Source organism: Eschrichtius robustus, chromosome 4 (genome assembly GCF_028021215.1).
Source record: "Eschrichtius robustus isolate mEscRob2 chromosome 4, mEscRob2.pri, whole genome shotgun sequence".
Classification (NCBI taxonomy): Eukaryota; Metazoa; Chordata; class Mammalia; order Artiodactyla; family Eschrichtiidae; genus Eschrichtius; species Eschrichtius robustus.
In genome coordinates this window covers 81304628-81318495 of record NC_090827.1, presented here as the reverse complement: position 1 = coordinate 81318495, position 13868 = coordinate 81304628, and the positions used below count along the sequence as shown (strand labels likewise).

The following is a 13868-nucleotide window of genomic DNA, read 5'->3' as shown; positions in this document are numbered from 1 at the left end:
TCCTAAAAGGTTATTTTGAGGATGAGAACTACCCTAAAGTATTCAGCACATTGTAAGGGCTCAAGAATGTTAGATTTTTTTCCAACTCATAGCTTAAAAACTGAATTTTAAGATCAATAACCAAGCTTGGCAAAAGGAATTATGTGTTACCCCATGAGCATATCAGTATATTATTCTTGTCATAATCCAAAAATTTTTCTTACAAATATCAGAATGTAAAACTCACTTTGATAGCCACTGAAAATGAAAGACGTACGTGTATGTGTAAACCTACGAAACAAAACTAAAGCGTCTAGAAGTTCAACACTTTATTCAAAATGTTTATTCTAAACATTTATTCAAAAATGCTTATTGAATAGTATTTCAGGATCAGTCTTATCTTAGGCATTTTAATATGAAACCTAAGTCCTAAAATTGTCAATCATATGTGGATATAAATTTGTTCCAGAGAACACTGCAATAGGGAAATTCTTATACACATATGAAAAGAAAGTCAAATACAAGAATTTGTTAAGTACTATTGAAAGTAATTATTCACTATCATCGACCTTGCTTAGGAAAAGTAGAATAAGATTTATAAATAACTTGTTAACATAAAACTGGTAGACGTTTTATTAGTGATACTTTAAAAGGCATTTAATAGAAATTTTCAGAATTATGTTTGCACAGCCAACGTTAAGTTTTACTCTATTTGTATAATTTGTTTAGTTCCCCCAAATCATTTTTAAATTTTATTGCTTCCTGTCCCAACTCTATAGATGGCCCTACCTTGTCATCCATTTGATATTTGGCATATAATTTACTGTTTTCCCATCTGTCCACTGTATTGATATTCTTGCTTTTTCTTAAAGCTCTGAGTGACTTCTGATCCCAACATATGGTTTCCATAGTTACCACTCACATTTAGGCAGGCACATCTGTGTATTCACCCCCTGATGGAAAACAGCCCTGAGAAAAGCAGCCCCACCTCTGTGACAGCCACCTTGTACGTGCACATTCTCTGACTATAACCCTGAACACACAGCATAGAAGAGGGACCAAACTGCCACAAAGCAGTTAGTCGCGCTCCTGTCCTAACATCAGAGCTTTGTTTATTCTGGGCTTACAATCAATGGGCAGCACTTTACATTTATGTACATTCATCTAATCTTACAACAACCCAACCCAACCACCACCACCATCCTGATCTTACAGGTAAAGAAACTGAGGCTGGGAGAGACTGAGGAACCTGTCTCAGGCTACAAGCAGCTACAGAAGAGCCAGGACTTGAATCAGGAGGTGGACACCAGAGTAATAATCTTAACCCGTAGGGCATCACTCATATCCTAAGTTCAAGCCACACTCTTGAAATACCGTCCTGTATTTCATCTAACCAGGTAGAAAAACAGCAATGTCCATCCCCCGTCCATGCTGTGAGTTTGGTGTGATGACTCCCTCAGGCCACTCTTTGTGTAATGTTTCCTAACTTTTGATGCTATCAGAAGGCAGTATTTAAAACACATCAACATTGCCAGACAAACAGGCAGACGCACCCCCTTCTGCTGACTCAACATTTTAAAAACCGCTTCCTGATGCAACACAATGAAACACTTGTGATTTTATTTGATTAAAGTCCATGAATTATTATCAAAGGCAGTTCATATCTCTCTTGTTTGGTATTTCACTGATGAAGTCTTACTCAGATATTCATTTTAGAATTCCTACTTCTTTACTTTTTAAATAGGTAATCTGTTAAATACAGGACTTGTTGGCAAAGTATGTACCTTGTCTAAACTCAAGCTATGTCTTCATTCCCTTGGTTCTCCTTGAGGGAAAATGAGGATGCCTGGGGGAGACCCCATTGTATTACCTGCAAGGGGGGATACGCTGGCTTGTATTCTTGTCACACTTTGGTACCAAGATGGTGCAGGCAAAGAACATGAGGTATTTGTAACAGTTGGTCTGAACAAGTGCAGGGAAAAGAGAAGACTCCCAGCTGATGGATGCTTCCTTTTGAGTCCGGTGGCCGAGGTAATTTGGATAAGTTGTGTGGTTGTAGGGCAAATTCATGCAGAGTTCCAATGTAATTGGTTCACACTGACCTAACAAAAAAAACACACACACAGATACATATTATATATTTTTAAATTTCACATGTAAAACAATTTCTTAAAAACGTACAAAATTGAAGTCTATCTTACCCTCTTTCTTGGAAGTAGCTAAGACTAGATGTAAGTAGTATGTGAGATTGCCATCAGAAGGTAAATAGTGCGGTTAATGAAGTGTCTTGACAAACCAAGATTCATTTCTGTATATGGAGCTGCTAGCACACGGTCCAGGATGCATGTTTCAGAAAGTCTTTCTCATTTTTTTTTCCCTCGGCTCCACTTATCTGATTCCTTTTACTCACTTTAATTTGTCTTCTGATTGATCCATTACTTCTAAACTAGTGTATTCCCCACCGCCTTCATAGCCATCTTAAAAAAAATCAATGGGGCTTCCCTGGTGGCGCAGTGGTTAAGAATCTGCCTGCCAATGCAGGGGACACGGGTTCAAGCCCTGATCTGGGAAGATCCCACATGCCGCGGAGCAACTAAGCCCGTGAGCCACAACTACTGAGCCTGTGCCTCTGGAGCCTGTGCTCTGCAACAAGAGAGGCCGCGACACTGAGAGGCCCGCGCACCGCGATGAAGAGTGGCCCCCGCTTGCCACAACTAGAGAAAGCCCTCACACAGAAACGAAGACCCAACACAGCGGAAAATAAATAAATAAATTAAAAAAAAAAAAAAAGATAAAGGCCTGATTTTCAAAAAAAAAAAAAAAAAAATCAATGAATTTGGCTAAATAGGCAATTCGATGACTTTTTTCTATATGTTTTATTGTTGATCAGTGTATAAGGCTATACAATTTCAGGGCAAGAGGAGGCTGAGATCCATTAGATATCCATTGCCAATGAGATAACCCCTAACCCTTTAGCTTGGCATCCAAGGCTATTTCACACTCCAAATCACAGCCTAACTTTCCAGCCTCATCACCCATGACTATCTCGCCAGCAATATTTCCTTGGCGACACCAGACATTTTAAGAATTGCATGCGTCCTCTGTGGGTCCCATTAGCTTTTATCCCCTTCTTTCCTTCACACACTTGTAATCACCCCTCAAATGCAATCATGGTTCTAGCTGCCAGGTACATAGGGCAACTGCTGATTGGAATAATCATGGTTCTAGCTGCCAGGTACATAGGGCAACTGCTGATTGGAATAATCCTTCCCCATCCTCCCCACTAAGCTAATTTCTCCTTGTTCTGCAGCACTCAGCACAAACCCCTCTTCCAGGAAGGCTTTCTGGCCAACCACTCTTCCCCTTCCACTCCTAGCAGGAGTCTCCGCTGAGCTCGAGAGCATCTCCAGGGTTTGCATGCCAAGCGCTCACTGCCCTCTGCTCTATTCTTTACTTACTTGCCTTCCGCATACAATTTGAGAGTTTTGTGAAATGAGACCTCATTTCTTTTTTTTAATTGAAGTATAGTTGATTTACAATGTTGTGTTAGTTTTTGCTGTACAGCAAAGTGATTCATAAACACACACACGTATATATATAAAATTAATTCTTTTTCAGATTCTTTCCCATTATAGTTTATTACAAGACATTGAATATAGTTCCCTGGAGAACTTATTTCTTGATCTCAAAGTCTGCACCAAGCATAGTGTGAGAATTAAGGAAGGAAAGGAGGGGGGAGGCATCAGAAACTATCCTAGGCACTTTAAAATGTAAAAATAATGAAAAATAGAGTCCCTGCCATTGAAGCAGTCTAAGTCTCCAGAGGAAGAAAGACACGTGCAGGTAGCTGTGGTATAACATGAACAGGCTAGGCTAGTGGGACTGAACAAAATGCTAGAGCCCGGAGAGACAGGGTGGATAGGAGCAGCTTGGGAAGCCTTCCCAGGATAAGCGGGGTTTGGGCAGGTTTGGGGGAATGCGGTGGAAAGGCTCTCTGTCCCCTCTCTGTCTGCGGTGGATGTGCTTCATTCCCAGAGGAGAGAGGAGATCAAGGGAGTGTCTTGGTAGAATCAGGTCAGGTCCACCGGAGATTTCATGCCTTATTAAGAGTAATTATTCAAATTAAATTTAATTATTTGACTAGGAAATGGTATGCAGGCAAACAGACTAGCAATAAGGACTGCAGTGAAATATTAAAACAGCTCTGGGACTATTTCTTAATTTAAAGAGTCTGAGGGCTTTGCAGAGATTATGCTGATAAGGAGCCTGATATTGGCCAGACTGAAAAATCTCACGGACCAAGTATATAAGACTCTCAGTTTATAGAGGAAGAAGTAACACTCTAAAGCTGGCATAATCCTGAGGATACCTACAGGGTGGAGAGAAGAAAAAGAGACAGAGGAGGTATGGGGTTGGTTCAGCTTACTACTTCTTCGATTTGTGAAAGAGGAGAAACACTGAAATGTTCTGAGTTCAGATTACACACAAAAAATGCATATTCCTTATAACAATGAAAACAATACAAAGACGCATATAGGAAAAGCTCTTCATCTCCCCACCTCCCTCTCTCTTAACTTCCCTCAATGCCAAAAGATGGGTTTCCTCTTCAGCTTGCTTTTGTTGCTTGATTACCTGTCACGACCATCTTACAAATCAGTAGAGGCAGCTCAAACTCTGTATTTTTCTTAATTTCTTTAACATACTTAAAATTTTACAAAAATAGGATCATTCACACATATTTTGATGCAGTCTTTTCTTCCCTGTAGATGTCTTTTCTTTCTCTCTCTTCCTCAACTACCCTATCAAGTTTTAACTTTTATTCAGTTTGTTTCCTTGAGATGATTAATAGCCATATCACATGCATAACTTTTCTCTCTTTTGATATGTGGGGGGATGTATCGATTTTGATTTAGGATAAGATATAGGCTTTAAGTGTCTCAGAGTCAAGGGAGATGAAAGGATTAAGTTATGATCATATATTATTCTGAGATCTTTACTGAATGCGGTGAGGTTGTTTAGTTTCCTTCATAAAGGCATTCTTCACAAAGTGCTAAGCAAGATAAACTCTCAAGTATCTGGCAACCTCAAATTCTATAATTTATGGTATCAATAAACTTTTATATCTTAAGCAGTAGACTCACTGACAAGCCTGATTGACATTAGCCACTAGAGGGCGATCACATCACAAACATGTGAGGACATTTGGCTGTTGCAGGGCTGTATAATTCAGTGTGAGCTTGAGGCAGTGCCTGGCACGGCATCCTGAGGATAAATGAGGTTTAATAAATATCTGTAGAAAAAAAGATCCTGATGGAGTCTCAATGATAACCCACCTTTCAAAGTCTGAAACAATATTTGACAAATTCAACCTAAAGAAAGGACTGTTAACTAAACGATGTTACATCTTTATCATGATGCAATACCTGAAGCCAATGGAAATCATGTATTAGATTGATGGTCGTTTACATGAGAAAATGTCATTTCCAACATCCATTAGCATATATATCCAAGATTCATCTTTGCGTCAGAACTTTAAATCTCTCTTTATTATTATTTATTTTTTAGAATTTGAAGAGCTGTTATAAGGTGAACACCCTTATAACTACTACCCAGGTCTACCAATTGAACTCTGCCAGACATCCCACGTACCCTTCCATATCCCGTCTTATGTCGACCTTCTCCTTCCCCCACAAAGTAAATGCTGAGTTTCAGAGCCATCACTTCCTTGCTCTTCTTCACAGCTTTATTACATAAGTGTGCACCACATCCTACATACTACAGTTTGGCTACCCATTTTTGAAAACCAAATTTAAGTCTCTTATACTATCTATGTTCCCCCTCCCCTCCATCTCTTTATTTTTCTTTAATGTTTAACTATTGAAGAATCCGGGGACTTGACCTGTAGAGTGTGCCAGAGTTTGGATTTTGCTGATTGCACACTGCTGGGGAGGTTAAACATGTTCCCCTTTCCCCCTTGTCTCCTGAACACTGGCAGCTGAAGCCAGGGGGCTGATTAGGCTTCATCCCTTTGGCAAGACTCTAGGTGCTGCGGTGTTCTTTCATCAGAAGACACATCCGTCTGATTTCTTTTTGTGATGTCTACAGCTGTATGTCCATGCTCAGTGCCTTGCCCTGTTAATTCACCTGGTTACCAAATGGTAATATTCTAATTCAATTATTTATCTTCCACTTACTAGTTGGGAATGCTTTTAGAAAGAGATTGTTCCTCTCATCTACTATTTGCTCCTGAGAACTGAAGCCCTTAATCATTACAGCATATGGCTTTTTGATCGCACCCCCTATACTATCTGTTCCTTCCACCTAGAGATTCCAAGGAGAGGGCAGGAAATTGACAGACCACTGGGAAATTATTTGAAGAACAAAGCTGTTCATTTCTTCCTGGATATAACTTTTCAGTGGGGGGGAATCATACTGCCATCTTCCCACTCATGTATACGACTTTGGTTTTCCTTTTATGTTCTTCAAATACACTCAAACAGTTTCCCTAGCGTCTCACTGTCTCATCAGCTTCCTCTTTCATCACAGGTGTTCTTGCCACGTTCTCTCCATATATATTCAGCAAACATTTGAACACCCCCTCTTCCGAGTATCAGGCACTGGGCTTGTCACTCGTCCCCATTCCTTCTCTGTTATTAAAAATAAGTGTTGGAAGAAAAATGTACACAAGTAACATGTAGAACTAAAGGTTGATGGAACACTATGGGAAACTTGGGAGGGTCCCTGAGGCATGACAGTCATACCTGGCTTCATACAGCCATGGTGATCATGGGCGCAGGGAGGTGGGGAGAGACACATGCCCAGGAGCTGCTCTCTCCGCCAGGTTCCCCCAGCTGTCTGGATTGTACTCTACAAGGTACAAGTGATGGATTAGTCCCTCCACACCAGACTGATGGGAAATAACATTCCTGCTCCTACCCCCTAAGGCAAGGAGATGTCCGTATTTTGCCTCCCAGCAGGGTGCAAACATGTTAAAGATTCTGGGCTGGAGTGGATATGGTGATACTGTGATACTTTTAAGCCTCTCCATACACAATATCATCTGAGATGTGTTCTTTAGGCTTTTTTTAATTGTAGGCCCGTCTGCTAATCTGAGATAAACCATGGATCTTATCCACTGAAAAATATGAAAACCACGAAGACTTTTTTTCACACCCAATTTCAGGATGTCACTAATCCCAGCAGCCTCGTCAGGCCACAAAGCAATAATTCTCAACTTTTGCTGCACACTGGGGTCACCTGGGGAATTTTTAAAATACTGATGCCGAGGTCCCACCCAGTATATCTTCAGGGACCATTGGAACGTTATTATAATATTTTATGGGGTGGCAAGAACCACTATCTTTAAGGACTAGCCTCCCAGCAACTCCAGTGAGAGGCTGACTCCACCAGAAAGAATCTCCACATTCTCCAAACTCATATTCCCCACTGGCAGGGAGCCAGAGAAAGAGAGTACTGCTCAGTCGTGCTCCAGAATCTAGATAACAGTAGTCTCTGACAGTGTCAAAGATCTTTAAACAATTAATCACATTTTCAAGTGCATGAAGAGTTTTCTGAGAGGAGATGATACTTGTCTGTATTTACAGAGAACCAAGTAGACACACACCATCCTGAAGCTCTTTGAAAAATAAGGAATAACATCTTTACTCTCAGCTGGAAGTTAGGCATATACACTGCTTATGTGCCTGGCAGAGACAGCAGCTCCTGGGCATAGGTCTCTCCTCGTGCCCGTGATCGCCATGGCTGTATGAAGCCGGGTATGACTGTCATGCCTCAGGGACGCCCCCAACTTTCCCATAGTACTCCATCAACCTTTAGTTCTAAATGTTTACTCATGTACTTTTTTTCTCCAACACTTATTTCTAATAACACAGAAGGAACGGAGACCAAGGACAAGCCCAGTGCCTGATACTCGGAAGACGGGGTGTTCAAATGTTTGCTGAATATATATGGAGAGAACGTGGCAAGAACATCTGTGATGAAAGAGGAAGCTGATGAGACAGTGAGATGCTAGGGAAACTGTTTGAGTGTATTTGAAGAACATAAAAGGAAAACCAAAGTTGTATATATGAATGGGAAGGTGGCCATATGATCCCACTGTTGAAAAGTTAGCTCCAGGAAGGCTGGAATCATGTCTCCCTTCATTGCCATCCAAGTGCCCAGTGCCCATCCCAATGCCTGGGACATCACAGACACACTAGAAATACCGGTTGAATATACATGATAAATGGAATATTTCCTGCCATATCAATAAACAAAGGATGTCACAGTCACCAATGATTGTAGCCCTCCAACGTGAGCTGGTGAGCCCTGAGGAAACTCAGGGCTGAAAAGAATACCTGCCATTTAGCAGCCATCGGACTGCAGCCACTCCCTGCCGTGAGCCCTGAGGAAACTCAGGATGTGTCAGGATACTGGCCCCAGATAGCTGAGGTGCATATCAAAGGAATTATTTCAGGGAGCCAAGACTCTTGCATCTTCCAAGACTCTTGCATACATAGAAAAGCGCTAAATTCCTTAACTTCAGCTATCTGGTTTTCTTTGATTAATAATAATCTTTTGACATTCCTGACTACCTGTTTTTTCAAAGTTATCTGAAATGGCTGTCTCCCGGCCTGCTGTCCTCATTTTGCCCAATAAAATTTAACTCGTAACTCTCACGTTGTGCATTTTTTTTAAGTCAACATACACACCAGCTGAGTTATCTAGTGCCCTTCCTACAAGTTCCTTTTTTTTTTTTGGACAGGTGATAACATATTTTTATTTTTAATCTTGAAATATTTCAAGTATAGAGAAAATAGGATAACATATACTTGGTTACTCCCTGCCTAAATTTGACACAGGCTAACATTGCTCTGTCACCTTTTTTTAATCTAACAGTAAGTGCCATTACATGTCAGACAACCCCCAAAACTTTAATAAAATACACGTGTCTGAGATAATACTATCACTGTCCAAAATTCTGCAGCCCAAGTTCAAGGTGAAGTAAAAAAATGATTCTGAAAGAGTTCCAGGGCAGGCTGGGAGATGAGCAAAGTCAAATCATATGTATATACATATATACACATACATAGACATATATTTAATCAGTTTAGAGTGAATAAAATGGTAGTGCGTCTTAGTGGTCAGACTGACATCTATCTGCACTGTTCTCTCCTATGGGAGATGGAGGAGGGCTGGGTATTGTGCTTTCGGCCAAACAGTTATTAAATGCTTGTGAAATTAAACAAAAAATCTTGTTAGTCTGGGTTATTAATTGGCTGTCGCCCTCACACCCCTATCCAGCCCACTGTTTTCACCCCTTGATATCCCCTAAGGGGTATGGGCTACCCGCCACCCTTAAGCTCTACACTGACCCAGAAAGGTCACAGAGTAGAATTAGGATCTGAAAACTTCAGCAAATCCAGAGACCCAAACCCTTCAGCCTTTCAACCTCCTGGCCTCCAGGGGCCTTCACTGCTGGGATCTGTGCTAAGAAGTCATACCTTCTCATCAACTGAAAGCTGACAGACCTGCTTCTAAATTTCAAGCCCAAGCTGACAGGGAAGCCAAAAATTAATTCTAAAAAGTGAAAGAAGGGAGTAGAATGTGAAAGCAGAGCCCAGAAGTAAGCAACCATTACTAGAAATCAGTCTTTGGGGGCTTTCCAATTCATTTAAAATTTCCCGAGAGAGTCTTTCTGCTACTCCTGCCCATTCAATCTTCCCCTAATCATTCCTCCTCCTGAAGCCAGTTTGGATACAGCCACCTGTCTACACCGTTTGGAGCGAGGTCATTATAGGTCAGCAAAGTTCCTGGAAGGGTGAGAATACATTTTATTACAAGAACAGACCGCCAAAGTTTTATGTGGCTATTTAGATGAACTTCATATTTACTTCTTGGATAAAGTTTCCATTTTTGAAGCTGGGCTTTAAAAAGGAAGAAAGATAGCATTTGCCTGCAGATGGAGCCAAGAAAATAATATATAGGAGCTGACGCTGAGTGGAAAGTCACGGCAATGACATTAAGCAATGGATTTATAGCCCATTCATGATGACACATTTGTTTATGATTTAAGTTAATTAAGACCATTTTGCTTCTTTTCTGCTACCACATGCAACCTTTAAAAAAGAAAGAGAAATATATATATACATATACATATTTTGGAGGGATTCCACACTTCAGCATTTTAATGTCAATGCAAAAGGATAAAACTGAATGCACAGCCTGACGTGGTGACTGCATTTGTCAGCAGCAACTGTACTTACTACAGTTATTCAGCCTGTTGCTGGGATCACAAAGAGAGGTACCGCCACATGAATCAAGGCAGGAACTGTAGAGGCATGTTTGATCTCCTTCTTGACACGGAGTCTGACCTACAGAGGGGGTAAAAGCACATTTACTTTCATCAGCATCTATAAATTCCATGCACTAGGATCTGAAGGATCCAGAACCGAGGAAGGAAACAACTTTAATTTCCTTCCAAATTCTCCAAAAATTCTGAACACATGTTGAGATTCTGTAGGAATAAAGAACTAAGAGGCAACCCATCCTTCAAAAAATCAGCTGTTGCTGCTTTTAATGGAAAAGAGAGCATCTTATGTTTACATGGGTGCATGGAGTTGATGACAAAAGAAAATTCAAGTGATTTGAGGGAAAGGCCAATATTTTTTAAGACTCATTTGATCCCAACTCTAGTCTTCCCTCTAAGGAAAATGCTTTCCTTAATAATAAATAAGGCATTGACATCAATACAATAAGGATACCTTATCATGGCATAAGTCTTAAGCAGCTGTTATCCACATTTTCTGTGTCCTTGGAAAGTTGCAATGGCCTAGCTGCAATGACCTGAGAATTGGGTTTCTTGTTTCCAAATGGATGACAACAGTAATATCAACCTAATGGCTTTTCCTTAAGGTATGTGGAGAGGAAACCGCTTTTCCCATTGATTTCCTGGTCATTTGTAGATTAAATGGATAAGGTAATAAATTACTGCCTGTTCTCTTTCTAGCTCGCCCCCATTATAGTCAATTACTCAGACACGTCACGTGGAACCTAGAAAATCTTGCAAGGCAGTTTTAAATATAAATAACAGTATGGGTATACATACAATCATTCTTATCTGTAATTCTGAGACAATATTTATTATACTGGACTTTCTTATCTATAATTCTAAGACTTATAAGACTTATCTATAATCTTATCTATAATTCTAAATATAATATTTATTATTCTGGACTCTTTCTCCCTTCCACTACCATTAATGAACAACACTATATACCACAGCCTTGCATAAAATAGATATCACTCCTTTTTTTTTTTCTTTTAATGTTAGCAGGTCAAACTTTTTTTTGCAAGGTAAGCCAGGATAAGTTCCATGAATTTAGTCTCTTGAAGAAATTTTATTAAGACAGCATGCATTCATTATTTCAGCCGATATTAAGTGCCCACTATGTGACAACTTATGTGACCAGCTAGGCACTGAGCATTAAAAGACAGAAAACCCTGATAATTTCTACCCTAATCAGGGATATCGTCATGAACGGAATCTTACAATGCTATGTGATCATTGCTCCACTGAAGGTGCATGTGAAAAGCAGTAAAAGCAAACTACGACAGTAAGAGTAAAGCTTCTCAAAGGAGTTTTTCAGGCAGATGGGGTAAGTTGGGATAAGAGGGAAGGATGGGTTTCCCAAGCAGACAGCAGGATATGCAAAGGCCTGGAGTAAAAAGTACACAGGCTGGAGTCACTGGAGGTTAAGGGAGACTAAACAGGAAGGTTGAGAGTGAGGCTGAGGGTTGTCATGGCCTAAATCTTGAATAGGGCCCCAAGTCCCGGCAGAAGCAGTCCCAGACCCCCTCCCAGCCTGGTTGAGCAGAACCAGCCTTCGATCACTGCTGACACTTGTAACTCGCTCCCCTTCACTCTCAGCTCGCCAAACGCAGTGGCCTTCTCCCACTACTCTAAGCTACCTTGGTCCTTCCTGCCACCTCGGTGCCTTTGGCCAAGCGGTTCCTTGTGTCTAAAATTCCTTCTCCATTCCCACTCTCCTTTGTTAATTCCATTCATTCTTCAGATTGTGGCTCCTACAGCTCCATCTCAGGGAAGCTTCCCAGAGGCCCTTTACCAGGACATGCATCCAATACATGGCATCCTAGCACCTTGAATTTCCTTCCTGGCCTATGTCACACCCCAGTTAGACAAGGACCAGCACAATTATTTGTATCGGCTTATCTCTCCTGGAGCCTGCCAGCCCCATCAGTAGTTTTGCTTGCCACTAAATTCCCAGCACCACAATATACTTTTATTACATTGAATTCATTAGAGTGGATAAAGATGCTACAATTTTACTTTGTGATCCATTTTATCATGTGACTTTCTAACATCTCACACGTGTAAGGAAGTATTTACAAATCCTGCCACTGCATAGTAAAAAATCCAAAATTATTTCAAACAGCATTGAATTATGTAGAGAGAAAGAACTATTTGATCAAAAGGGAGTTGCTTGGCTGACATGCACACAATAACTCATGGCTAGAAAGGGATTTCCTTCTGAATTTTAAAACTGGTAAAATGAAGCGCTCGTTATCTAGTTTTTTATGGACTAAATCTGTGATTAAAACGCTCTCCCTTTAGGTCTGAAATGCATTTTCATTAAAGCCATCCTAATGATCAATATTCACTATGACAAAGCTAATTTAGTTATAGGTGACCAATCTCATTAGCTGATTTGGAATATACACAGCCTAAGACTTGCTTTCACATAGCAGCCATGTGATAATAACTTACATTTATAGAGTGCTCACCACGTGCCATCTCTATGAAGTAGTTATCATTATTCTGAGATTACAGACACAGAAACTGAAATGTAACAGGGTTAAGTTACTGGCCTAAAGTCAACCAGGTAGTAGGTGGCAGAGCTGGGTTTGAACCCAGGCAGCTGGGCGGCAACATCCACATTCTTAACAACTAGGCTATGTTGGTAAGAGATAAGGTCACTTATAAGCAAATGTAGTGATTTTTAAGTCAAAGGATATTACCAACCCTGTACTGAGAGATGCTTCTACACAAACTGGACTTAAAACAATCAGTGTAGAGCTTTCTTTTCTGGCAGAAATAGACACACTTAAAAAACCAACTTATTTGATTTACTTTTTCTTTGGGGGTTTCACAGATAATATCAGACTCCTTTTAAAGTGTATTTAAGTATATTGCTTGGAAGGAAAACATAAACAAGACGAAAAGACAACCCTCAGAATGGGAGAAAATATTTGCAAATGAAGCAACTGACAAAGGATTAATCTCCAAAATTTACAAGCAGCTCATGCAGCTCAATATCAAAAAAACAAACAACCCAATCCAAAAATGGGCAGAAGATGTAAATAGACATTTCTCCAAAGAAGATATACAGATTGCCAACAAACACATGAAAGGATGCTCAACATCACAATCATTAGAGAAATGAAAATCAAAACTACAATGAGGTATCACCTCACACCAGTCAGAATGGCCATCATCAAAAAATCTACAAACAATAAATGCTGGAGAGGGTGTGGAGAAAAGGGAACCCTCTTGCACTGTTGGTGGGAATGTAAATTGATACAGCCACTATGGAGAACAGTATGCAGGTTCCTTAAAAAAACTAAAAATATAACTACCATATGACCCAGCAATCCCACTACTGGGCGTATACCCTGAGAAAACCATAATTCAAAACGAGTCATGTACCACAATGTTCATTGCAGCTCTATTTACAATAGCCAGGACATGGAAGCAACCTAAGTGTCCATCGACAGATGAATGGATAAAGAAGATGTGGCACATATACACAATGGAATATTACTCAGCCATAAAAAAGGAACGAAATTGAGTTATTTGTAGTGAGGTGGAT

General features: G+C 40.3%; 1 protein-coding gene across 1 annotated transcript in view; it reads right to left on the bottom strand.

Annotated features, from left to right (window-relative positions):
- CORIN (corin, serine peptidase) overlaps positions 1-13868 on the bottom strand; it is a 220436-nt gene that overhangs the window by 68004 nt on the left and 138564 nt on the right. The window contains exons 9-10 of the mRNA XM_068542232.1: positions 10245-10352; positions 1850-2081 (exon numbers count right to left, since the gene is read on the bottom strand). Coding sequence (XP_068398333.1) covers positions 1850-2081; positions 10245-10352 — 340 coding nt within the window. The remainder of the gene's footprint in view (positions 1-1849; positions 2082-10244; positions 10353-13868) is intronic.